The sequence below is a fragment of the Mycteria americana genome, chromosome 2 (genome assembly GCF_035582795.1).
Source record: "Mycteria americana isolate JAX WOST 10 ecotype Jacksonville Zoo and Gardens chromosome 2, USCA_MyAme_1.0, whole genome shotgun sequence".
Lineage (NCBI taxonomy): Eukaryota > Metazoa > Chordata > Aves > Ciconiiformes > Ciconiidae > Mycteria > Mycteria americana.
The window spans coordinates 27,242,406-27,266,573 of record NC_134366.1 but is presented as its reverse complement, the minus strand read 5'-3'; the positions used below and the strand labels follow the sequence as shown (position 1 = coordinate 27,266,573).

The 24,168-nt window shown below is 41.2% G+C and overlaps 1 protein-coding gene across 1 annotated transcript in view; it reads left to right on the top strand.

Annotated features, from left to right (window-relative positions):
• The window catches only part of CALCR (calcitonin receptor), a 177,812-nt gene that overhangs the window by 92,704 nt on the left and 60,940 nt on the right, over positions 1-24,168 (top strand). The window contains exons 2-4 of the mRNA XM_075495530.1: positions 9,097-9,184; positions 19,088-19,241; positions 23,234-23,344. Coding sequence (XP_075351645.1) covers positions 9,137-9,184; positions 19,088-19,241; positions 23,234-23,344 — 313 coding nt within the window. The 5' untranslated portion in view covers positions 9,097-9,136. The remainder of the gene's footprint in view (positions 1-9,096; positions 9,185-19,087; positions 19,242-23,233; positions 23,345-24,168) is intronic.

The following is a 24,168-nucleotide window of genomic DNA, read 5'->3' as shown; positions in this document are numbered from 1 at the left end:
AGAATATTTTTAAATGCATTGATTGGCATATACTGTACATAAGACCTAGGCTGTATGTACAGTACAGTCAGGATGCCAGTCCACTTAAAGTCATAAGGCAACCATGGAGGTGGCTTTTTCCTTACCTCACAGAGTTTTGACTGAAGCTGTGTAATATTTTTCAGTTTATTTAGCAATGTTTATTTAGTTCTATCCCTTACAATTCTCATTGTAAATTATACTAGTGTTATTAATGTTGGCCACAAAGATTATTTTGCAGGTGATGAGGACTGTGAAAACTTTTTTTCTCTGAAAAAAAGAGAATTATAGATACAGATTCATTCCAAATATCTGCTTTAATTTTGCAGGCTATGCAAAAGATTATAATCTGACATAAATGTATGCAACTTTTTTGAAGTCTTTGCTCTACAGCAGGGTAGTATTCATCCCAAGCTTCTGGATGTGTTCAAGCTGCAGTGTCACCAAGATTAGATAATTGCATACTTGCTCGTTTTACAAGCACTGCTGCAAAGCCCTCCAAAAATTGCAAGCACTTTCAAAAAGACCTTTCACAGCTGTGCCTAAAAGGCTAAAATTATACTGTGCTACTATGTGAGATGCTAAACCACAGCTTCACAGTGTAGCGAAATAGCAAGGAAGTGTTCTGCTTTGAGGAATCTTCAGTGATGAACTTGACATTCCTGCAGTGTAGTTCTTTCATCTGTCGCATGGTAGACCACTAGCCAAAGCTGCTTCATTTAATCCCGTTATTCAAGCACTCTTAGAATAGCAGGAATACTGTGCTATAGATTTTAGTCCTCTGCTTTGTTACACAGCTTTCTGCTCCTTTGTTCTATGGCTTGAAAATATTTGACTTTAACATGATAATATTTACTGGCATTTAGTAAGTTTTTTTTAAAATATTGCTGTTTTTATCTTTTATCCATTCCTGAAAGCAGAGCTAGTAAAATCTTGAGTGATACTTCAGAAATTTAAGTTTTGTATTTAACATTAGCATTACAAATCTGATTGTAAAAACAAACAAACATAAAACCTTTGGCATTTGATATGAACAATATGATATGCCAATTGTATCCTGGGCTGCATCAAAAGAAGCGCGGCCAGCAGGTTGGGGGAGGTGATTCCGTGATTGTCCCCCTCTGCTCTGCTGAGACCCCAACTGGAGCACTGCGTCCAGCTCTGGGGTCCACAGTACAAGAAAGACATGGACCTGTTGGAGCGGGTCCAGAGGAGAGCCACAAAGATGATCAAAGGGCTGGAACGCCTCTCCTATGAAGAAAGTCTGAGAGAGTTGGGGTTGTTCAGCCTGGAGAAGAGAAGGCTCCAGAGAGACCTTATTGCAGCCTTTCAATACTTAAAGAGGGCTTATAAGAAAGGTGGAGAAAGACTTTTTTAGCAGGGCCTGTAGTGACAGGACAAGGAGAAATGGTTTTAAACTGAAAGAGGGTAGAGTTAGACTGAATATAAGGAAGAAATTTTTTATGATGAGGGAGGTGAGACCCTGGAACAGGTTGCCCAGAAGTTGTGGATGCCCCATCATTGGAAGCGGTCAACATCAGGTTGGATGGGGCTTTGAGCAACCTGCTCTAGTGAATGATGCCCCAGTCCATGGCAGGGGGGTTGGACGTAATGATCTTTAAAGGTCCCTTCCAACCCAAACCATTCTGTGATACTTTGAACGGTGCTGAGAGCCTGACTTGACTTAATTCTTATGTTCACCATAATTGTTTTTTTACAATGTTGTTTTGTTATTTTAAGAGTGTATCCTTTGAATAGTGATTGAGGAGGATGATCTCATTTTCCAGATATGCAGTGTGATCCGCTCTCTGTACTGCATTATGGCTTGAGTACAAGTGTAATTGCATGTGGTGTTGGCATCTTTCACCACAAAAGCACCGAAGTTGATTTTCTGTTAATTTCAATTCCAGAACAGCTTAAACTGATCTATATCAGGGCAGATGTGCTGTTGTTACTCGCCATCTCCTCCCAACTAAGTATTTCTACCCCCTTCTTTTTACCACTGCTTGTATCACCAGAGCCTGCGGTAAGTTCAGAGAGTTGCAGAGGCAGAAAACCTTCTCACTCACGCGCTCCAGGGCTCGGTTTCTGCTGGCGTAGCTCTCTGGGCCATGTCTTCACAACACAAGCACAAGGGAGGGCTGGAAATGTGTGGCTGAGACACAGTACACCAAAAAGCAATAGGCATGTTATTTATTGCAGCAGTAAATGCTTATTATTTATATTCCAAGATGAATTCTACAATATTCTTTTTTTCTTTTTTTTTTTTTTTAAACAAAGATGGTTCTTCCTGGGATAACTTCCTGTCCAGCTTAAACCAGAGGCACATCCCTAAGATTGCAAAATAGGCTCATATACATTGTTCAGACAACTATTCCTGGGTAAAACAGAATGAATTTACCAATTTCAGAGAAGTGAAACAAGGTACAGGGAGTCCTGTAGAGGCTAAACTCCAGAAGTGCTTGGAATGCCTCTCTTCAAGTACTCCTCTTAACACTTTGGGCTAAAATACTTCATGTTTTACACCTTCCTAGAGTACATTTGAAAAAGGTAAAAACTAAAGCTTTTGAAAGAAATGACACTATCCAGTCTTTATAAGTATTTGAAACTTTGGCTGCCAACAAATCCCCTGAATCCCCTGAAAAGGCTAGTCCCTTCCTGAAATTGTCTTTGCTTTTACTTGCTTTTAAACCTCATAAAAGCCCTTGGCCAACAGCCAGGAGCGGGATTAGGGATGGCTTCCTAAGTACTGAAAAAGTAGTAATTTTCTTGGCTACTAATACATGGTAGGAATCGCCTCCCAATAATAGCTATTAGAGGATGCAGAAGTACCATACCCAGATCTACATATAACACAAATGGGATTCATTTAACTTCAGGGACCTAGAAGTTAGGTGCCGGTGCTCATCTAGCTGCCTCAGCTCCCCTCCTAGGTAGTGGAAACCTCCCAAGGGCCCTTCACTCCAGGTGCCCCTGGCAGGTAGAAGGAATCAGCTCCTCTAACTCCTTTAATGCTTTACTGTCTTTTATTTCATGAAAAGGTTCAGCCTTTTCTGAAAATCTTCTGGTTAATTTGGCTTGCATGTTATTAGAGTTCCAGGTAAATAATTCTCACTCAAAGCACAATTCTTGTATTTTTTTGTTCTTTCAAAGTATCCTTATGTCTGTTGTATTACCTAACAACAGCCATCTTCAGTTTTCTCTGTAGTGTGTATGATGACGTGGGCTGCTCGGATATGTAGTGTGGGGGCTTTTCAAAACTTTGTGATTACCTTAAAAGTAAACACAGACAAGTTTGTAGCTACTTTCTGTTTCTTTCTCTTTTTGTCCAGTTTATTGGCAAGGATTTGGTTAAAGGGAAGCCTAAGGTAAAATAGCCCCTTCTTGTTGACTGGTTTTCAATGGAAAAATGAAGCATCAAACATTGCAGCTCCCATGTAATCCAAATGAATCGATAAAGTAGATTTATTTGGTCACTTGATCTGTGTAGCTCTGAAATTGCCTATTTGCCATGGCTAATAGTTCCAATTTGTTAACATAGCACACACTCGGCTTTACAAGACGCAGTTCACCGTTTCCACCAGGCAAGCTAATGGAAATTAATGGTGATCTGCTTGAGTAACAACTGAGTAGTCATCACACAATTGAGCATTTGACTCCCTGATAGTGAAATTATCTCCAAGACTACCAAAAGGAATGAGATAAGATCCAGTAAGTGACCTAGATGCCTGCGATTTTCATGTAGCAATGCCTTTAGGTGCCTGAAATTGAGAATTTGGAACCTGTATTTCTCAGGAGATTTTCGTATGAAAACTTCAGGAGGGTTAGACAAAAGATCAAGGAGCTGTGTAAAGGTAACCGATAGGGAATACAGGAATGCGAGACACTAGATAAGTCTTCTGCCTTGCCTCATCTTCCTGGACACTTGACTAGAGGCTGTAGGGGGGCACGTCTCTCCACCTGCAACTGACGGTCACCAGCTTTCTGGCATATTAGGAAGAACTGAGCAGAGCTCACTATTTCCCTTGGAAATGTGGTTGCCGGAAGATCCTGGTGCCAGTTAAACCATTTGCAGAGCATTCCAGGCTGATGGCTAGAGCATGCGCTTGGGAAATAGGAGGGGCTGGCTCTATTCCCTTCTCACGCGTGGGGATCACACCCATGGCATTTCCTCTGCCTGAAGGGACTATAGCTACAATGCTGGTCTGCGCAGGACCTGGGATTATAGAGGTGTGATGTACAACTCACTCCTGGCCCAAAACAGTAGCCTAAATTAGGAATCCAGGGATAAAATGTCCAGCTGGGAATGAGGGGACTATTTTAATACTTTCCCTGAGACTATCTGCATATTTGACAATGCAAGCAGACCTGCAACCTCCTTCTTGGATCCAAATTCCCTAAATGCTCAGCAGCTGACTTGCCCGTGTCTTGCCCCGGTGCCTCTGCCCTGTGTTCCCCCCCACCCCCCCCAGTGTTAACACAGGCAGAGTGGGTTGGTGCCCTTCTGTGCTGAGTGGCAAGGCACTCCCTAGGAGGGTCTGCAAGCCTCGCCACTAGTTAACAAATCCTAGAGACCTTGGGGTTGGAGATGGGTACACAGCTTTTCACCCTGAGAATGCTGCACGGGTTGGAAAGAAAGCTGTCTAAGGAACTTGCAGCCAAACAAGGAGGTAGCAATGAATTTTCAACTTTTCTGGGGGTAAGACGATGACAGAGAAAGGTATTTTTGTGTCACACTTCTGTACTTAGCCACAACCCACAAGTCCTGTTTTGTGCTGTTAAAACCATTTCTTCCTCCAAAGGTATGTCAGCATGTCGTGGTTTAACCCAGCAGGCAGCTAAGCCCCATGCAGCCACTCACTCACTTCCCCCCCAGTGGGATGGGGGAGAGAATCAGAAGAGTAAAAGTGAGAAAACTCATGGCTTGAGATAAAGACACTTTAATAGGTAAAGCAAAAGCCGTGCACACAAGCAAAGCCAAACAAGGAATTCATTCACTGCTTCCCATGGGCAGGCAGGTGTTCAGCCATCTCCAGGAAAGCAGGGCTCCATCACGTGTAATGGTTACTTGGGAAGACAAACGCTATCACTCCGAACATCCCCCCCTTCCTTCTTCTTCCCCAGCTTTATACGCTGAGCATGACGCCATATGGTATGGAATAGCCCTTTGGTCAGTTGGGGTCAGCTGTCCCAGCCGTGTCCCCTCCCAGCTTCTTGTGCACCCCCAGCCTACTCGCTGGTGGGGTGGGGTGAGAAGCAGAAAAGGCCTTGACTCTGTGTAAGCACTGCTCAGCAGTAACGAAAACATCCCTGGGTTATCAACACTGTTTCCAGCACAAATCCAAAACATAGCCCCATACTAGCTACCATGAAGAAAATTAACTCTACCCCAGCCAAAACCAGCACACAGCACTATTGTGAAAGATGACATTGCAGAATTATCAGAGCAGAATAATTAAATGAGAAATTTTTCCAGTTCTTCCTCCAAAAAGGCCTTTCTTTCTTATCATTTCTTCAGACCTTGGCAAAGAAATGTTGCTCTGCTGCCCTCTTTTGAATCTTCCTCCTTATACCCTCCTTTCTGACTAAATTTGACCCCCCTTGTTGGCCTTGTGCAAATGGCTGTGCAGGGAGGGTTGTCCCACCTTCTGGGTAACCCGATGGTAATGGTAGTTGAAGCCCTGTTCAGCTTAGTACTGCAGCTGTAGAAATCAGGACAGAGCCAAAAGAGATGTCATTACTAAGTAGGATGCTGTGCTCATCCGCAGTTGAGCTTCAGGACTAATCCCAAGGTGTCAATGGTATTACTATAATAGCTGAAGCAGGAGGAATATCTTAGCACATAATGAGCTATGCTACATTTACAAAGAAAGAAAGAACAATATTCTAGTTTCAAAAACAGACAGGGATTTCATACGTAACTATTATAAGTAACAGAGAGTGAAGAATTAATAGTCATGGAAAATTACTGGGCTTTAGCAATGTGCTTATGATTAATCACTAAATAAGGATGTTCTAAAACTTACATGTGTGAAGCACATTATATTATCTTAACATCGAGCAGGGACATTGTTGGGCTTACGGAAAAAGGATAAATAGTATAGAAACAGGAATCAGGACAGCACCTGTGCTCTCCATGAGGCTGCTCTGGGCTATCCAGCCACCCTTTGGCTGCAAGGACGCTGTCCATGGGCAGTAGTGCCAGCTGGTGTAAAAAAGTGATAGTTCTAGCACAAGAGAGCCAAAACCCAGGGCACTTGAGTATGCTGCTTTGCACATCCCAGCTTGCCTGTCATGTCATGCCTGAACCTGGATCGCTGGAGATGGGGGCAGAGCCATGGAGATGCTGGTCTGTTCCTCCACCCAGAGGCTGACAGGGTCCATCTCTCAGGGCTTCCCTTTCTGTGAATCTTTCTGCCTCCCTGTTGTTCCTGCTCTGCCCGCTGACCAACACTTTTTACCGTCATGTACCTTTTCATTTCAGTGTGATCACCATCCTTGATCCAATACTGATGCTAACCCAAGTGTGCTGTAGTGCTGTGGGCCATTCTTACGGTTAAAGTAGAGAAAAGCCACTTCTTAGTCAGGAGCTTTATACGAGGATTGTTAAAATATTGTTGTTCAACAGTTGTTGAAATTGTTACTGGAAAAGACTCCTGTGAAAGAGGAATAAAAAAGAGGTACTGGATTTTATGTAGCATGTCAGCCATTCCTGTGGTTAGAGCTGGCTAGAAGAAGAAAGACTAGAAATATCAAGACTATATAGGATTTAGCGTGGGAAATAGTTCTTACTCATTTACTCGTATGTAGTATCATATGGCACAGTCATCACGGTTAACAGAGGGGAAAATAATGTGTTAAATATTTTACAGATGGCTTTTTTTAATTAGGAGAGATGGGAGCAAGAAACATTTTAAATAGCTCTTTGAGTACATAATAACAAATGTTCACAAAATCTCAGAAGGACAAGGTTTACCTGCAGCTACAGCTATAACCCAACATAGTGCTGCAAGCACTCCCAGCACAAGCACAGGAAAAGTAGACGTATCACAGGTAACTTAAATTGCTATTGATTTTGCTCATGCGTTCTAGGTCACAATATTGTGTTGATCTCTGTGCCATTTGTGGAAAGTGATGTGTATTTTAAAACTGTCGACAGTTTGTAAGGCAAAGTCCTTCTTTTGCCTGCTTTTTACCAGTTCCCTATAGATGCAGCAGAAGTAATGAGGCTGGCAAGAAGAATAGAGGCACCTACTAGACTGGCTTTACACCACACTATAGAATGCTTTAGAGTACAGTTTGTAACTGTATGAACACCATATTCGTGCTTGTATGTCTACTCATTGCACAGCTGACCAAGAGCCGTTGTTTATATGCCCGTGAATCTTTTTGGCAGTTTTGAACCAATACACACTGCAGTGAATAGTCTGGAGGAGATGCGGACAATTCCAGGCATTTTCCTCTCATCTAGCTGTCCAATTTTTGCTTCAATTGAGTTGTCTACCATTGCTGATCAAATACAAATATGTGGCGGACAGCGTAATTACGTATTATTTCTGTGTCATTTGCCTGTCCCATTACCTCTGGCATTCCAGGATGGTTCTGGCAAGGCTCAGATAGTAATAAGGCTCCTTCTTACTAGAGGCAAATCCTCTGAACCCTCTTTTCCATCACTTTGTTTTATGTAATCTCAGTGACACGTGACTGCAACGCTCCCATTTGGATCTGGCAGGAGATTGCATCCACATGTGCTACACTGAAGTGGAAGTGCCACACCTTTATCACATTTTGAGATTACATATTTCTGCTTTAGATGAGGACAGTTATAACTGATCTCATATTTTCCTTCCCCTCTGAAAATGGGTGACCTTCCAGACCATTTCAAGATGAGAAAAGCTGTTACAGTGCTGTTGCAGAGATAAATGTTACACAAGTGACTGTGTTGCTCACGACATGTCACGTAGACTAAGCATCCAAGTCCGTGTGCCTTTTTCCCATTAAATTTCTGGGTCTCAGATATGTCGGGTGCTCACAGGATTGTTTGCCCAGGTAGAAAACACCTCACTTAGTTTTTAAGCTGTCTGAAAAATAAAGGTGTGTGAGTGCTCACTGTCTTACTGTGGCTGAAGGTGATCTACGCATGTTGCTCAGCCCATGGCACCGCTAGTGCACTGTCCATGAGACATCAGAAGGCACTGTGTCTTGGCAAAAGCCATGTTTCTCACTCTAATGCAAAAGTTCCATTTTCATAAACCTAAAAATGATGTGTTAATGCAAAGACCTTTGCTTGCTTGAATTCCCGCAACTGTGAAGCAATATGATGATACATGGTGACCCCTGGATATTTTTCCCAGAAAGGCCAGATGGGTGTTGATTTAGGAAGAAAAAGAAAACCAAAAAGCTGCCAATCCAGTTCCCTCCAAGTTGTGTCCATGCTCTGCCTCTCCAGTACTTTGTGCGGCTGAAGCTCATTCTCGATGGCCTGAAGGTTACACTGCTGTGTGTCTGTCCTCAGCCCGGCCAAGCTAGCTTCATTAGGGAGCGTGTAATCCCACGGTGGTGTTCCCAGTTTCTCTCTCTTTTCCTGCCACAATTCCTTGTTCACCTAGCTAGAGGTTACCCAACCTCCGGCTTTCTCTAGCTCCATAAATATGCCTTTTGAGCTGCCATTACGCTTATCTGCAAACCAGACCTTTCTGGTTTTCTTAGGTCATTTTAAAAATATCTAGATTCTTCATAGGTCTGCAGACGTATGTGTAGGTTAGAAGCAGCTGAATCAGGACAACCAAGGTAGCCTCAGCTGGCAAAGACCCAGAGCTTAACCCAGGACTGCTGCTGGTGATATAGTAATGTGGAGCTGTACCCCACGTCAGCTGAACTCGCCACCAGAGATCCACGGAGGAGACCAAATTAAAAGCATACCGGGCTCCAGTGAAATCAAACATGAGCACATGCGAGGCTGGGGGCACACACACACGCAGAGTCCACTTAATTCTAGAAAGATGCTCATACACGAAGACAAGGAACTTACCTTAACAAATAAAGTCTAATACTACTTTTTTGTTGTTTAATTCCCAGAAGGGTCAGCTACAACGTGTCTCTCCAGCAAGACTCCACAATGAAAAAAACAACCCACAGTTGCTTTTTACTGATCATCCTTCTAACTGTAAGTACAAGAAAACTGAACTGCTCATGACACATCCCAAATTTATACTTGTGGTGATGTTCAGAAAAACAATGATCAGAAAAGTAATGAGTACTGTGTTATATTTGTTATACTGCACAGGTGAAGAAATGAGTTCCCTTACTGATAAATTCTGAAATAAGGTTAATAAAGTTTCTAAATAAGATATCTCATAAAATTTTGAACTTGAAAGCATTGTTTCTTGGTGAGAGAAAACTGCAAGTCTAAAGAAGGTAATGCATGTGATTTTTCATTTCCGTGTTTTACAGGCTACAACATATCAGTGACATGGAAACTTATGTGTTTGAAAACTTGCTTAGCATTGTTGTGTGAGACTTAGACTGACTTAAGCAATTGTGGATTTTCACTGTTTATAGTTACTCTGCTATTAGGAAAGCAACTGAAATGGAAAATAACAGTATAAAGTTTATTTATTAAGTTCAAATGCTATTTTCAACTGTTTAATATCAATATTACCATTATTTCAATTTATGCAACATGGGTGAGTAACTCTTGTTCTAAATATGTAGCAAATTCATTTCTACCTGACTAAATACCTCTCATGTAAGTTGAATGCATTCTCTGATCTCTACTTGTGAAACCTCAAATTATTAGCAATTATAAAATCAAAGACATTACAGGTAGTCAGAAAATAGAATACCACCCAGAGCCTCAGTTACAGAATGGTCAGAATATGTCTGAACGATGCTACTGGGAACAAGCACCTCTCTACCTCGGTGTGGTATGAGTAACTTGCATACCAGATGCCACCTTCTTCCTCAACCGTTTATCTCTGTGTTCCTGAAGAAAGCTTTCATTCTTGTTCTTCTTAATTGTGTTTTGTTGGTTAGCTCCTCACGCCCCCTGCTTCTGAGCTTCTCTTCTAACACCTGAATATGGAACATTTGTGTGCATCTCCCCATCAGCTCCCATTCTTTCTGGATATAAGTTGTATAAAGGGGCTGGAAGACACATTGGGGAACAGTAGAGACTGCCCTCCCTGGTTTGTCTGTTGGGTGGCATCCCTCCTTTTCTTTCAGCCTAGCATAACTTGCCCACTGTGCTGTTTGCCACTTAAATTTATATGGATAAAAAGGAGGGAAGGGAAGTAGAGAACAGTAAAAGAATGATGGATAGAAGGAGACAAAAAGCAAACAATGAAATGAGATCATGGAGAACCCAGAAGAAACGAGATCATGGAGAACCCAGAAGAACAACAAAGAACACCTCACTTTGGTAAAATACTGAATCCATTGTTCAGGATTAGGACCCTCAACCAAAGAAGAGCTGGAGAGCGGGAGAAGGAACAGAGGCGAGCTAACACATTTCTGCTAACTTGGTTTCAAAAGTAATTAGTCCGGAATTAATTAATGATTAAAGGAATCATCCCTGTGCTTGGCAAAACTCTTCTGCCTTGAGGTGTATTGGAGTATTCTGATGTTTGTGACCTTTTGTGGCTGTTACACATAGCCCTGCAAGGGACGCATGTAGCAATGCACTGGCTGGGACATCACCCATGGTCAGAGACCTCTCTAACCAAACAGCCTGACAGAGACCAGCTTTCTTCTGGGCTTGAATCCCAGCTGATCTGCATAGCCTAACAGGGGCCTTGGCAAAGAACAGCAATTCTTCTTATAACAAGCCAACGCTGACTGAAGGAACACTTCCAGATCATTTTTCTTCCCCAGTCAAATGACAGAACTGTAAATGTTCTGATAACTAAAATTGTCAACAGCATTTCTGAGTGTTTGAGGTGCTCTGACCTGCAGCATGAGTTTGTAGGTGAGCCCTTGAAGGACTGAGCTGATCCTTACCCTGTTATCCACAAATCTTTTAAATCTCTCACCCATGGTAGCGTGTATGCAACATGAGTTCTGTGCTCATTCCTGCAGTACCCCAAGGCTAGGATTTCTTTAAGAAACTCTGCAGTGAGATCTGCATCTCCTTCTTTTTAGATATCTTTGCACCAGAGACGTCTCCAACTTCTGACCTCAATGGATAACTTAAGCACAAATTTTCTTACATTTTCACTGTTCCAATGTCTATATTCCTTCCTTCCCCATTGCAGTGGCCATACTGTGATCTACTTAGACACCTCAGAGATTAATTTTTCTTCCAGTAAGGGAGAAGCCATGGTCATAGAAGTAGACCATGAACAAGCTCTGTTTCCTTGATGTCACTTGCCAGAACACTGCTGTTAGATCACATATGAAAAATATTCGGCATCAGTCATCCTTCTAAAAATTTTCGCACCTGTAGCCGGTTGAAAACATTCATTTTTTACATTTTATTTGTGGTCTGTAACAAGGAAGGATGTCTTTCTCTTCCAAAAAGACTGTTCCCATTCTGTTGGTTCTTTTAATCATGCCTCAGTTCCCAGAGCTATGACTCCCTAGGACTTACATGTCAGCCACTGTCTGAGGTTAAGGAAGATACAGTAATCAAAGTGATTTGTGACACAGGGGTGATCTCTCATTCCTGTTGTCTACCTACCCCACAAACCATCCTCCAGATCTTTTTTCTTTGATGGCTTTGATGGTTTACTGTCATCCTCTTGTCTATGTCCTGCACTTCCAGCTGATGACTGCAAGCTGTTGCAAAGCAACACAAGCTGTTGAGGTCCTTGCTTTCTCCTCTGGGCTCCAGGCTCTCTGTTTATGCCATTTGTCTCACTATAGGTGCCAGATTCACCCTATATCTGTCCTTGAATATTTTGTCCTAAACCCTAGTTACAAGGTGTCCATAGGCTCCCCCTCCCCACAGTCTCCAGCCTTTAGACCTGTCACTAGGTGGTTTTGGTACCTTCTGATAGAAACCATCTCTCTTATGTATGTCATTTTGTGCATAGAATAAATAGCACTTTACTCTTCGGTGTACAGGTCCCCAATAACTCGCCTTTGCTAAACAAAACCTAAAGCACCAGTTGCTCCAAAACCTCATTTAGAAATAAAACTAACTCCTTATTGTCTTCCTCTTTGATGGTTTCCCTTGCTTTTGGATGCAGAATAATGATAATGCTTGCAGAATCACCAGATAGTCCTCTGCAATTCAAAGTGAATTCTATTAGAAATTTTAACTGTTCATTATTTCTTGGTTCACTTTATTCCTGATACCGTCTCATTTTTGGTAATTACTGAGAGCCACAGAATGTGGCTAAGATTTGTTTCCTCAAGTATGTGAGCCCCTGTGTGCTGGAGCAATTAGTTCATCTCCTCAGTGCACAGTTCTCTCCACAAGAAAGATGGAACATCAACACAGTGTCCAGGGGCATCAAACTGCAGAGAATGAGGAGGAGGAAACAAGCTTGGGTCTCTTTCCTGTGTGACCGATCAATTTAGCAGGACATTGAGAAAAGAGAGTTCTGTTTTCTACCTGATTTTGTTAAGTAAGAATTGTCATCTAGTGCCTACAGATGGTGGTTTGATTTTATCCTGTAAATGAGGATTGATGGAGTAGTTTTTCTCACATACTCCAATTTTGTTGTTCTGAGCCAACCACAAAGGGCTCAGGAAGGACAAAATGGATTCTGCAGCTGAAGACCACACTATTATTCAATTAGGACCATTAGATCAAGATTGCATTTTTAAATAAATTCATTTTGAGTACAAGTTCATTAAGGCCAAATCTATCAAATTGTTACCAAGCCTCAGTCACTAAACTATACACAGTCTGGTACATTTTGTCAGCTCCTGAAAGGTTTGTGAATAATTCCCATTCACAAAACATGGAAAATTAATTATGTGAAAGCCTAAATGTAATTTTCGGTAACTGCACAAACTAGCATGTTTTGGGACACGGTTGCTGTGGATTCAGGTCTCCAGAAGCCAATTAGGAAAACGTTTGCCGCCGTGATGAGGGCACCGCTCGTGGTGTACCCATTTGATCCTCACAGTGGACGTGCCATACACGCTGGTGAGGTGGTGCGGCCACGTGCTCCCCGGGCTCCTGCCACCTGCCCAGCTCAGCAGCTCTGACCACGAGTCTCTGAAACCCGCGTCTGTGCGGGCGCCGTAAGCACAAGCCTTCTCCTGCTTAGACAGCGGCTCTTCTAGCACCTGCTCCAGAGCAGGTCCCACCCTTTGCCGGGCCAGAAGAGCTGCCGAAGATCTGTTACCGCCTCTTTTGGCATACTTCACCAGAGCCTTGCTTCTGTCTGGCACCACGGGAGCCCAGGGGCTTCCCCAGCCTTGGATGATGAGATCCCCCTGGGTCTCATCACCTGAGACCATGCCTTTGAAAGCTGTTGTTCTGAAGTGTGCCTTTCCCTTTGTAGCTATGGGTTGCTTCAAGCTGTAAGGAAGTGGACTTGCAAGTTCTGGAGCTCTTCTCACACAAGGAAGACTCAGGAAAGCAAGCTGCTGATGATTTAAGGTGCTGAGAATTAGTGTGAGAATTTGAGATTCAAGCTGCTCACGGTTTCCGAAGAGGGAGAGGAGTGCCGTATTCTGTTCTATTCACCCCAGTTTCAGGGGTGATCAGGACTTTTTGTCTCCATCTTTGCTTTTCAAAAAATAAGGATGTTGCTATGCAGCTTTTTGCCTCTTGCAAGACGATCATCAGAGCTACAAGCAAAAATCCATGAAGTATTGTGCAGCTTTCCTTTAAGCCTGCAGTTTGCATCAGGCTGTTCTGGGAGTAAAGCTTCCTCGCAAATCCTGCAGCAATGGAAAATACTGTAAGATTCGTGAGTTGCTTTTCATTACAAGTGCCTTGTCTTCATCTGCTGTGGCTGATAATCTTGTGCCTGTTGAAACAGCTGCCAAAATCTGCAATGTAAGTCGTATGGGATCTCACTGTGAGATAATTTCCATCCTGTTTCAACAGCAACTGAGTATGGGAAAATTTAACATTCAGTAGTTAAGTAAAACATGTCATGTCAAGGTATTTCCCCAAAGAAATTGTCTGCTGTTTCCTAGCACATTTGTGATGGATAAGAAATTATTGTTATCTTATGCACTAATGACCTTCCTAAGGCATCACAGTCGTTTTCTTCTCTGTCCTAACACTACCAGCTGTGAAATGTAGCTCAAACGTAGTCGAGGTATGAGAGGGGCTCTGCGATCAGTCTAATTCGTGCTGAGCTCTCACTCAAAGATGTGATGTATTGAAGGACAGGAGTTTAGTGACCCAGAAGGTGGTGACTACAGATGGCAGTTTTAAAAGAAAGGTACCAAATGAATGTTTGAGCTATTGAAATCAAAACCAAACAGTTAGAGCATCCAGAACTTGAAATATATTTTGACTGAGCTCAACAATAAATGTCGCAAAATTACTGAATTTAGTGAAAGGAAGGAAAAAACAAAAGCAAAGAAAGCTACAGATACCTTCTTTTCCTAAATGTCATGTATAGTCAACAGTATACTTCAAGCTCCTTGATGGTGGAAAAAAAATATTTGGGGATGCTTGCTCATCATGTCCAATATTTTGTGGGGAAAAAAAAGAAGGAATTTTATGCTTGCTTTATCTGGATTCTCTCTTGCAGAAATGGGCACAGTCTTGCACAGGTTAATAGCAGGTGTCTGTCTTACAGAAACTGGGGCACTATTTGTTCATTTTGATATAGTTTAATAATGAAGCCAAATTGCTTTCTCTAGATTCTTTTATTAATTCTAGGTATAAAGTGAACTTCAGCATTCCCAGCAGCCTGTTTTTTCTCTTTTTAATGATGATTCATTTTCTTATAACAGTCATTTGTCACGTGGTGGCTTGGTGGTCGTATGTATGACGTCATTTACTTGGACTTTTAGGAGTGACATCATATGTACGGCTGCTAAACTGCTGCATGGGACATCACTTAAACAGTTTTCTTCTGAAGAAATCATACCAATCATTTTCAGGCTATGAACACATCCTGATTATTAAGTTGTGAATTATTTATTTCTCTTTAATAAAGAATATTTATAAATGAATGAGGCATTCCTTTATTGTATCAACATCATTTATATTTCCATCTGAAGTAACTTATGGATGGATGGGAAGGGTTTTTAACATGCAGTAATGGACTCTGAACATTCAAAATTTGTTCAATACTGTAGGTAGTAACCAGGTGAAAATTATTTAATCTTGGCTTTTTTATGGTGAAAACAAGTGTTTTAAAACTTAATTCCTAAACTACCTAGGTGTAATCATTAAAACACAGTAGCAGAGGTGATTCCTAATCATTGGTTCCATGAGAGCACACACACACAGAGACTCATGGGACATTCCCAGCCTCTCCCACTAGCATGGTACACACTCAGCTTCCCCCCCTGTGTAGCCATGCCCAACCTCCTGCTCTCTCTGATAAGAGAATAATGACCCAGAGATTTCTTTCTGCCCCGTTTGCCCTTTCCTGACCCCTACGGTAAGGAGCACAAGAAGACTAAAACAAATAATAATATCTGACATGGCAAACTGTACCAAGATTTTTGTCTGACTGAGCCCCAGGAATATAAGGCTGGATCATCAGCCTACTGGACTGACTTTGGGGAGGTCAGGCTTTAGGCTCTGAGTCCCGGAGTGGTGGTGGATGTGTGATTCTCCTACGCACCGTAGAAAACACCAGCACTGCCAACGGAGGTGTGACTGCTCAACCTCCAGCAAGCCACCAAATTACTTTTTCATTAGTCTGCTGAAATGGTTATCTGATTTTAAGGTAGAAGAAAATATTGTTCAAACTTCCATGGCCAGCTTTTCAAATCTAGGCAAACAGAAATGAGTAATAGCAATCAAAGGGAAGAGTACATTTAAAGGGCATATCACAGATGAACAATACCAGTAACACACCTACGTACACCTCTTAATTTGATTTCACACACAAGCTATTCGATTACGTCAAAAGTGCCTGGAAAGATTTTTGTGCAACTAAATTTAAAAATCTGAGTCTTTGTGTTTGGGGAAAAAAAAATAGATAATTTAAGAGACAGTTGTAATCTAATATTATTATTTCAGTTTTTATCCAAACTTGCTTTAGAGTTACTGTAGGCCATTAAGGGATTTCCACTGATGAAGTAATTTCCATTGAGTTTTAGTGACACAGTCTCACCCATATTTTTAATCTGGGTGAATCCCTGGCCCAAATGTGGGCAATAGAAATTTTGCTGGCAATTTCAGCTGGGCCACGATTGCCTTGCGCAGAGGCAGTAGAATGGGCAGTCCTCCTGGTTACATGGTTGAGCACTTTAAATAATTGTGAGCACAATCCAAGACATTTATTCTATCCACCACCACAGGTACTCTCTCCCTCCAAGTACTAAAATATTCTCATTAGCCTGTACCCAACAAGAGCTGACTTCTTCAGGAATTGGTTTAGTCCCTTACACACAGCAAGTTATGAAACGGACCTTTAAGGGTAAGGGGTCTTTGGTCTCTGAATTGTATCTTACCCTCCAAAGTCATCATCCCTAGTTACAAACTGTTACATCTTCACCAGTTTAAAGAGCATTCCTTTTCTGATGGCGTATCTTACTTTTGATTTCAGCTTGTATGTTTCTGTACTGTGCAATCTTCTGGGAATGGTCTGTCCTTTTGAAAACGGTGTGTAAAAGAGGCTTCAAAAAAGTTGGAATAGGGGAAAGCTGTTCTGAAGCACTGAACAATTTCTACAGTTTCTATCTGTGTAGCTGGAATTTGCCGATTGTTTCATATCTGTGTTGTGCTTTATTCTGTATAGTTAAAGCAAGTGAAACCACAACAGTATTTATGGCCAGCAACACCAGACTTTCTGGTCTCTGTCAGTATGAAATGATTTTGATCTTTTTTGGTCAAACAGATGTGAAGAACAGATCATCTCCTTCCTAGAAGAAAACAAAAATAAAATAAAAGCATTGTTGCAGGGCAAGGAAAATTGGTGATGTTTTCCAAGCATGATCAGATGGTTATGCTTTCAAAACATGGGTGTGTTCCCAAACTGGCCCAGAGTAACAGAGGAATCGTCAAGAACAGAGGCAATGCCACAGAAGTCCCTGTAGCTTTCTTTGATGATACCGTTATTCCTCTCTTGAATGCAGACAGCTTGGAACTGAGGTATTATTCAAAACAAGAATGGAAAAAATAAGCATGGAGTTAACTATAAATCACTTTAGAGAAGTACCAAAGCCTGTGGCGATACATGGACCCAAAGGGCTGAGACAGACCTGAGGGTGTCTGAAGAACCTCATCTGCACTTTCCTACACTACATGCTGGATATAGGATATTGCTTGGCTGGTTTTTAAATGATCCACATGGACTCCAGCTACTCCCTTTAATCTTTTCATAAGCGAGGGATCTGGGATATATTTGGCTTTGCTTCTGTATTTCCTCTTCTGGCTTTCTCAATGCTTAATTTGTCACTTGGATGGCCAGATGAAATGTTCCAAATGGCTTCACTGTCCAAGTATATCTTTGTGTGTGTGTATACATACACATAAAATTTATGTAAAATTGTTTCTGCCAGAAAATATCTTCCTTTTTATTCCTCCCATTTTATTTCAAGTGCCTATTTAAGTGCAATGAGATGAACTACCTTGACTGTCCTCCAGTCTTCAGATAGTAGCTGTATACAGTTGAAAATGAAAATATTTGTATCAAAAGAGATTAGATTAAATTAAGAAAAAATAATTGATTAGGTATAAGAATATAAAAAGATTAAACTGAGATGGTTTGGCACAGAAGTATCAGGATAAAGTAATGGGTTATTTTTTTTCAACTAAGTCAAACATACTGTGGTTTTGCTGTGTATTTTACCAAGGTGTTTTAGTTGTGCAAATGGGAAAACAGTAATGTATTAATGAGATACAATTGCTTGTGATGTGCGATAAAAAAAAAGGGAAGCCAAAATGTAAGAAGTAAGCTGATATTTGGACTTTCAAACCTGTCATGTTTTCAGTTTGAACACCTACAAATGCTTGCTTAAAGATCTGTGTGCTAGTATTTGCTGCTAAAAATGTCAAGTTTGTGTGTTTATGAGAGTCCTAAGTTTTGAAAGAGCCTGTAAATGACTCTGTATGTGTTTGTGATGGCTTTAGTATGGTTTAGTATAGAGAAAAATAAAGGGTCATACAGGGAAAGTGCCACAGCAGCATTGCTTTTGCTTGGGGAAGCAGAGGAACTAATTCTTTCCTATCACCTTCGTGCAGAGAAATGTCCTGATACAGGATTAAGGCAGAACAGAATTAACTAAAGCTCCACACTCTCATTTCCACCTGGGCTCATAGACCTGGGCTGTGCAACAGCGGGATGGATGGATGGAAAAAAAGATAACTGACCTCTCTACCTGAGATTTTTGCCTTCCAGAGGCAACAATCCTTCCCTTTGTCCTTCAGGCAGCTCAGAGTGGGAGAAGTCAGAAGATGCCACTTGATCAAAGAGGACCTTGCTATTCAGACTCTCAAATTTAGGAACGCTTTGCTTAGGTCCTTAACTAGGAGCTAAGGCCAGGTAGTGAGGTTTAAACTCTCTGCCCTGTGTGTTTCTATGACCTTGGCAGTTGCAAGAGCTCAAAGCAGGTGACATAAAACATGAAATAATCAGTTTCAAGGCTGTGGCACTGAGGTATTTTGCCTGGACAGTCTGGAGAGAAATCGGCACAAGTGAGCGGAAATACATGGGTGTAACTTTGGGCAGATACAAAATTTTTTCGCAGATCGCTAAGCTAAATGAAAAGATTTTGAGGACTTTATCAATATTTAATGGTCCTCTGTTTTGCCAAGAAAAAGGGCTTGGTTAAAATCCTGAGTTTATAGTGAGGTAAACTAGTAAAAATTCAACATTTACTTTGCAAGCAGTATAAGGCCTATCATAATGCTAAACACATGTGCAAATAAAAGGCCTTTGAAGCATGCATAATAGAGATTTGTGATCCTCACTTTTTTATTTTATCCTCCTGGTTTATTCACTTGTACTAACAGTTTTTCCTTTCTGTACAGAGAATGGTTCCAAGTCTTTCTTCTACTGTAAATTATACTGATCCTACATTAGAGCCTGTAGTAACTGAAAATTCAGTCATACGACAGAAGATAATAGATTCGCAGTTCAAATGCTATGAGAGGATGAACAGATCTCCTCCATATAAGAAAAAAGGTAAAAAAGTTTTTTAAAAAAACCGTTTGTGTATTGCCACGCTTGCTTCTATCGCTATAAACATTTTCTTCTGCATATTAACCCATAGTCTTCCTCAGGGTGCAGTTTCCTTCCTGTAAGCAGTAGTCCAATTCACACTAACTTGGCATTCTCTTAAGTGCTTAAGAAAGAAAAAAGCCTGGACCGAGCCCAGGGAATGAACAGCTCTTCCTCCCCATGCAGACGGTGCCCCCGTCATCTATGTTTCTGGCTCAGTGCTTTGCTGCTTGAATATCTCTTGTTCTTGCTTAGGGAATGGCATTCTCCAGAACCTTTCAGCAAGCTCACACAAAGACCTGATTGTGAACAGTGATCTCTTAAATACAAACGTCATTCTGTTTGCTTCACTCGCTGTTTCGGTTCTCTGCCATTCTTGTATTGACTGATAGCTGCCATGCTCTGTACCAACACGGATGTGCCAGGTATTCCATATTCAGCAGTGACACTAGCAAAAAGAGGTTTATAAAGCACTGAGGACACATCTTTGTTGCATGCAAGGCACATATTAAGATTAATAAAAATTAATAAATATTAATTAAAGATTAATAAAAAGACAACTAGTAGTGGTGCTACAATGTCACAGTATAAATGAAGCAGCATTTCTGGTTGGGACTGAGTGTTCTGGTCACTTTTTCTCACAGAAAATACGGACAAAGTTACGAGGAGGCTAGAGAAAAAATATTGGAGGGATTGTGGAGATTTATGCAAGTAAAGAACAGAGATACTGAGGACACAGTTTAAAGAGAAAATATATCCAAAAATCATGATTAAAAAACCCAGCCTAATAGATGGGGTGGAGATAATGTGGGATTTTTTGTAATACAAGAACAAAGACATTTCTACAGCTCTTTACCACAAAGATTTTACTGGACTCTGTAAGACTCAAAGAATAATTGGTAACTCAAAGAAAAGTTAAGATACTCAGGTCTTGATGCAGAAATGTTTTGGAAGGAATATAGAGATTCCCATTGGTTCGAATAGGTTTTCATTCAGGCCAATAATGGGGAAAACCCACAAGTATTTAAACAGGATTATGGGATAGAAAGCATCATGTTTCAGACATAAACAAGCCTTTGGTTGCTGGGCTTGAGGGGGAAATAACTTACCGTCTGCTTAGATTGCTCTTTTAGTCTCCAGCTCTATAGATATGTAATTTTTGCATCCATTGATAGTTCTGCTGGATTCACCTTCCTTTTGCACCTTGCTCGTGTGATTAGTTGCAAAGGGCTGAAGTGTTTTCCCAGCATGAGCTGGTAGTGTTCTCAAGGGCAGTGATGTCCCAGGAGGACAACAGTGGCAGACCCACAGCCGTCGGACGCAGCACGGCAGTTCCCGCTTTCCTACGAGTGGCAGCTAGATTTAAGTGATGCCATTAGGGACTGTTATGTTCATAGCAACATGCACTTAAGTCATTTATAACCCAGACTGAAGATAATGGGTGACTAAAGAATGATGCCAACGCTACTGAAGTTGCGTTTTCAACTGAATTACAGCATCCTCACCAGCCCTCCAACATTTACACTTCATAAAGGGTTGGAAGGGAACAAGGGTCTAAGTCTCTTGGCTGAAAATTTGAAAGGGAGGATGGGATGAGATGGGAAATTCCCTTAATGCAAAGGACAACCGCAGGGGTGTCTCCTGAGAGGAAAAGCCCGACATATGAGCTGAAGGGGTATACTGGGTATGCATTTTCAGCACAGACAGTAGTGCAGTCTAACACTGATGTTCCCAGGAAAGCCCAGTGTCTGGTACAACTTTACAGAGCCAGCTGAGATGTGTCTAATTTTTCCCTGGTATCTCTGCAGTCCCTGATGTAGCTTATTTGTAGACTGGCGCAAAGGTAGTTCAAATCCTTCATAATCCTGGGGCTCAAAGCTGATGGCAGTGAACTGCAGAGAACTGCATAGTACCTCACACTCAGGAGCCAGAGAGATGATATAATACAGGTGAGCTGTGGAGCATTACGGGTGGCCATGTGTCAGCAGAGCTGAAGTGACGGACCATATACACACTTAGCTTGCCCGTTTCAAGGTAGAATTGATTACCTTAAATCCCAAAGAAATAACAAAATGACGAACTCAGGCACATGGGAACACCTGACCATCCCTCCGGGACAGCGCACCACTCCTGCATTCCCTGTCCATCCAAAAATGTAATATTTTTAGCCAGTGATACATCAATATGGTGTTCAACTCTTCCTGTTCTGTTTTATTACTTACATTGTTTTATTTCCTGCAGCACTTAAAAACCATATATATGTACATGTGTATATATCTATATGTGTGTGTGTGTGTTTATGGATGTATGTGTGCATATATATCCTGTTACTTACCTTGAAAGACACATTCCACACTGTATAGATCAACATCAGTGATATTTTTTCTTTATCAAGCAAGGCAAAGGATTTAAAGCTAGAAATTCCTACCAACCCCATTCTGCAGTGTTTTTCAGATACAAGCTCAAGTTGCAAACATTTTCTACTCTTCTTTTTCTTTGGTATTACAAAATGATTCCTAAAAGTCTTTCAAATACATCTCAAAGCTAGAGAAGAACATGACAATGCCTGAAGGAAAGAAAACAAACTGCTGATATGATGGTTGGTTAATTAAGTGAACAAGTGGCATTAGCACATTTAACTTGACGATGGAAAAATAGGTGTGCATAAAGTCTTAGCTAATGAAGAAAAAGTGTTCATAAAAATATCTTTTTTGCTAGACATCTAATCTGGAAAAAAATAATTTGGAATGTTTTATGCTTTCAATTTTTAATCCCCAAGTATTTTGACTTAAAGCAGTTATTGGTACAAATTTGAACAATTCAGATGTGTTTTTACAGCTTTCTTGTTTCAGTAAGAAAGCTTATCTATGGATAATTTCAAAAGCACCAGAAGCTATTAGCTGCCTGTATTTTATTAACTTTCAATGGTTATTAGGTACCTTCCGTATGATTCTTTCAAAACAACCTACATGGTCATAGCAGCAATTCTGAAACTCTCTTGGGACCAGAGCAAAAAAGGCAAGATGTATCTTCTCACTGTATTTCCCTTTAACCTTATGGTCATGACGATAAATACCTTTTCCCCAACACAAACTGATTTTAAATGGAAAATAACTAAGAAATATAGGATTTTTTTTTAATGTGTTACTTGAATGAATCCACAATGAGTCAGGAAATCGTGTTACAGCAAGCAGTCTCATAGCACAGTTTCTGGGGACCATAGTATGTAACACCTCTGTAATGGGAATCAAGAATGAGGGGTGTTCTGCCTCCCTAGTCTGGCCATTGTTTCTGGGGCTGGGAACAGTCCTTGTAGGGGACACAGCCTCGACAGGCATGGCGAGGACAGGATCACAGCACGCCGACCCAGACAGCAGCAGCAGGCAGAGTTCGCCTGCTACAGATCGGTCGTGCACCTGCCTCGCTGGACCTGTGCTTGTGTCACCGATCTCTGGTGCTGAGCAATGCAACAGCCTTACAGGGACCCGTCTCTGCAAACGTTGCTTTTAGCTGGGGCGTCCCTGCAAGCCCTTCCTGCCTTTACATTTCAAAGACTTGATTTTCAGACTTGCTGAACAGCAGAAGGTGAAATGAAAAGTGGGTGTCTATGCGGTCTTTGGGTACCACTAGTGTACACGCTTACAGCCAAGGACGGAAGGAGGATCAAACAGAGGAATTTGTAGGATCAGACCCTACACTCAGCGTTCAGTTCAACAGGCTTTAAAACATTACTTTCCAGTTAAATGAACACCACTAACATCAGGTCAGCAAAACCAAGTACCTTGTAGCACCTGAATGCCACTCAAAGTGTAGCAATAACGAGGGCTTTTATTGCAAAAAGAAAACATGACTGTTTTCAGAAAACAGACGGCAATATTTCTTGAGAGGCTAGAACAGAGCAGGTTCAGGAGTGACTGTGTGTTGAATTAACTACTGCATTCCTCTTAAATGTCCAGGTCTGTTCTGCAACCGAACCTGGGATGGCTGGTTGTGCTGGGATGACACGCCTGCTGGAAGAATCACTGCTCAGAATTGTCCGGATTATTTTCCAGACTTTGATCCCACTGGTACAGTATTTCTTTTTATCATCTTATCTTTCAAGGAAGTCTTTGAAACATTTGTGCCATTGAGTGGAAGCACGTTTCCAGTGGCATTTTTGCAGCATTGTGAAATCTCAGAGAGTTTGGCTGAAATTAAAATATATGAAGCTTTTGGGTTGCCTAATTTATATATTTTCATTTTTAAAATATTTTATATGTATTTATATTTTTGTAAATATAACCCATGGTTTTATGGAACTTAGTTTACGAAAATATTAACTACTTAGTTATAATATCAAAACATTTTTAGCGCCTCATTCTAAGTTTTTATAAGGAAGAGAAAATGCTAATGTGCATGAAATATGTATCATCATGTTCTTTGTTCAGTTTTTATTGGAAAATACCATTTTATGAAGAAGATGAGCAGAAATAATGTTCTTTAAGTCTCCAAGTTTCAGTTGTTCATGGAATTCTTCATACAAATACTAGCAGCCATGCAGACTGTCATTCAAGAATGTTTAAAAGGACAAATGAAAGGAAAAATCAAGGACAGAAATATTGCTAAATAGATATGCGGAAATATTGGACACAAGTATAACTCCACAAAGAGTATTGTTTGAAGAAAGAGACAGTTGTGTGTTCCACGCTCAGGACATGTTGCTTATAGGCGGTGCTTGATGCCACAGTGTGCTAAATCCAGCATAGTCACAGTGTACCAATTGCAGTTAAAAACTATGAAACTAAACATTTCGGAGGGGGGGAGGTATCTAAATCTAAAAATTTTCAACAAGGTTAAACCGAAGTGTATGTGCCCAACTGGAAAGTAAGGAAACAGACTATTGCATAGCTGC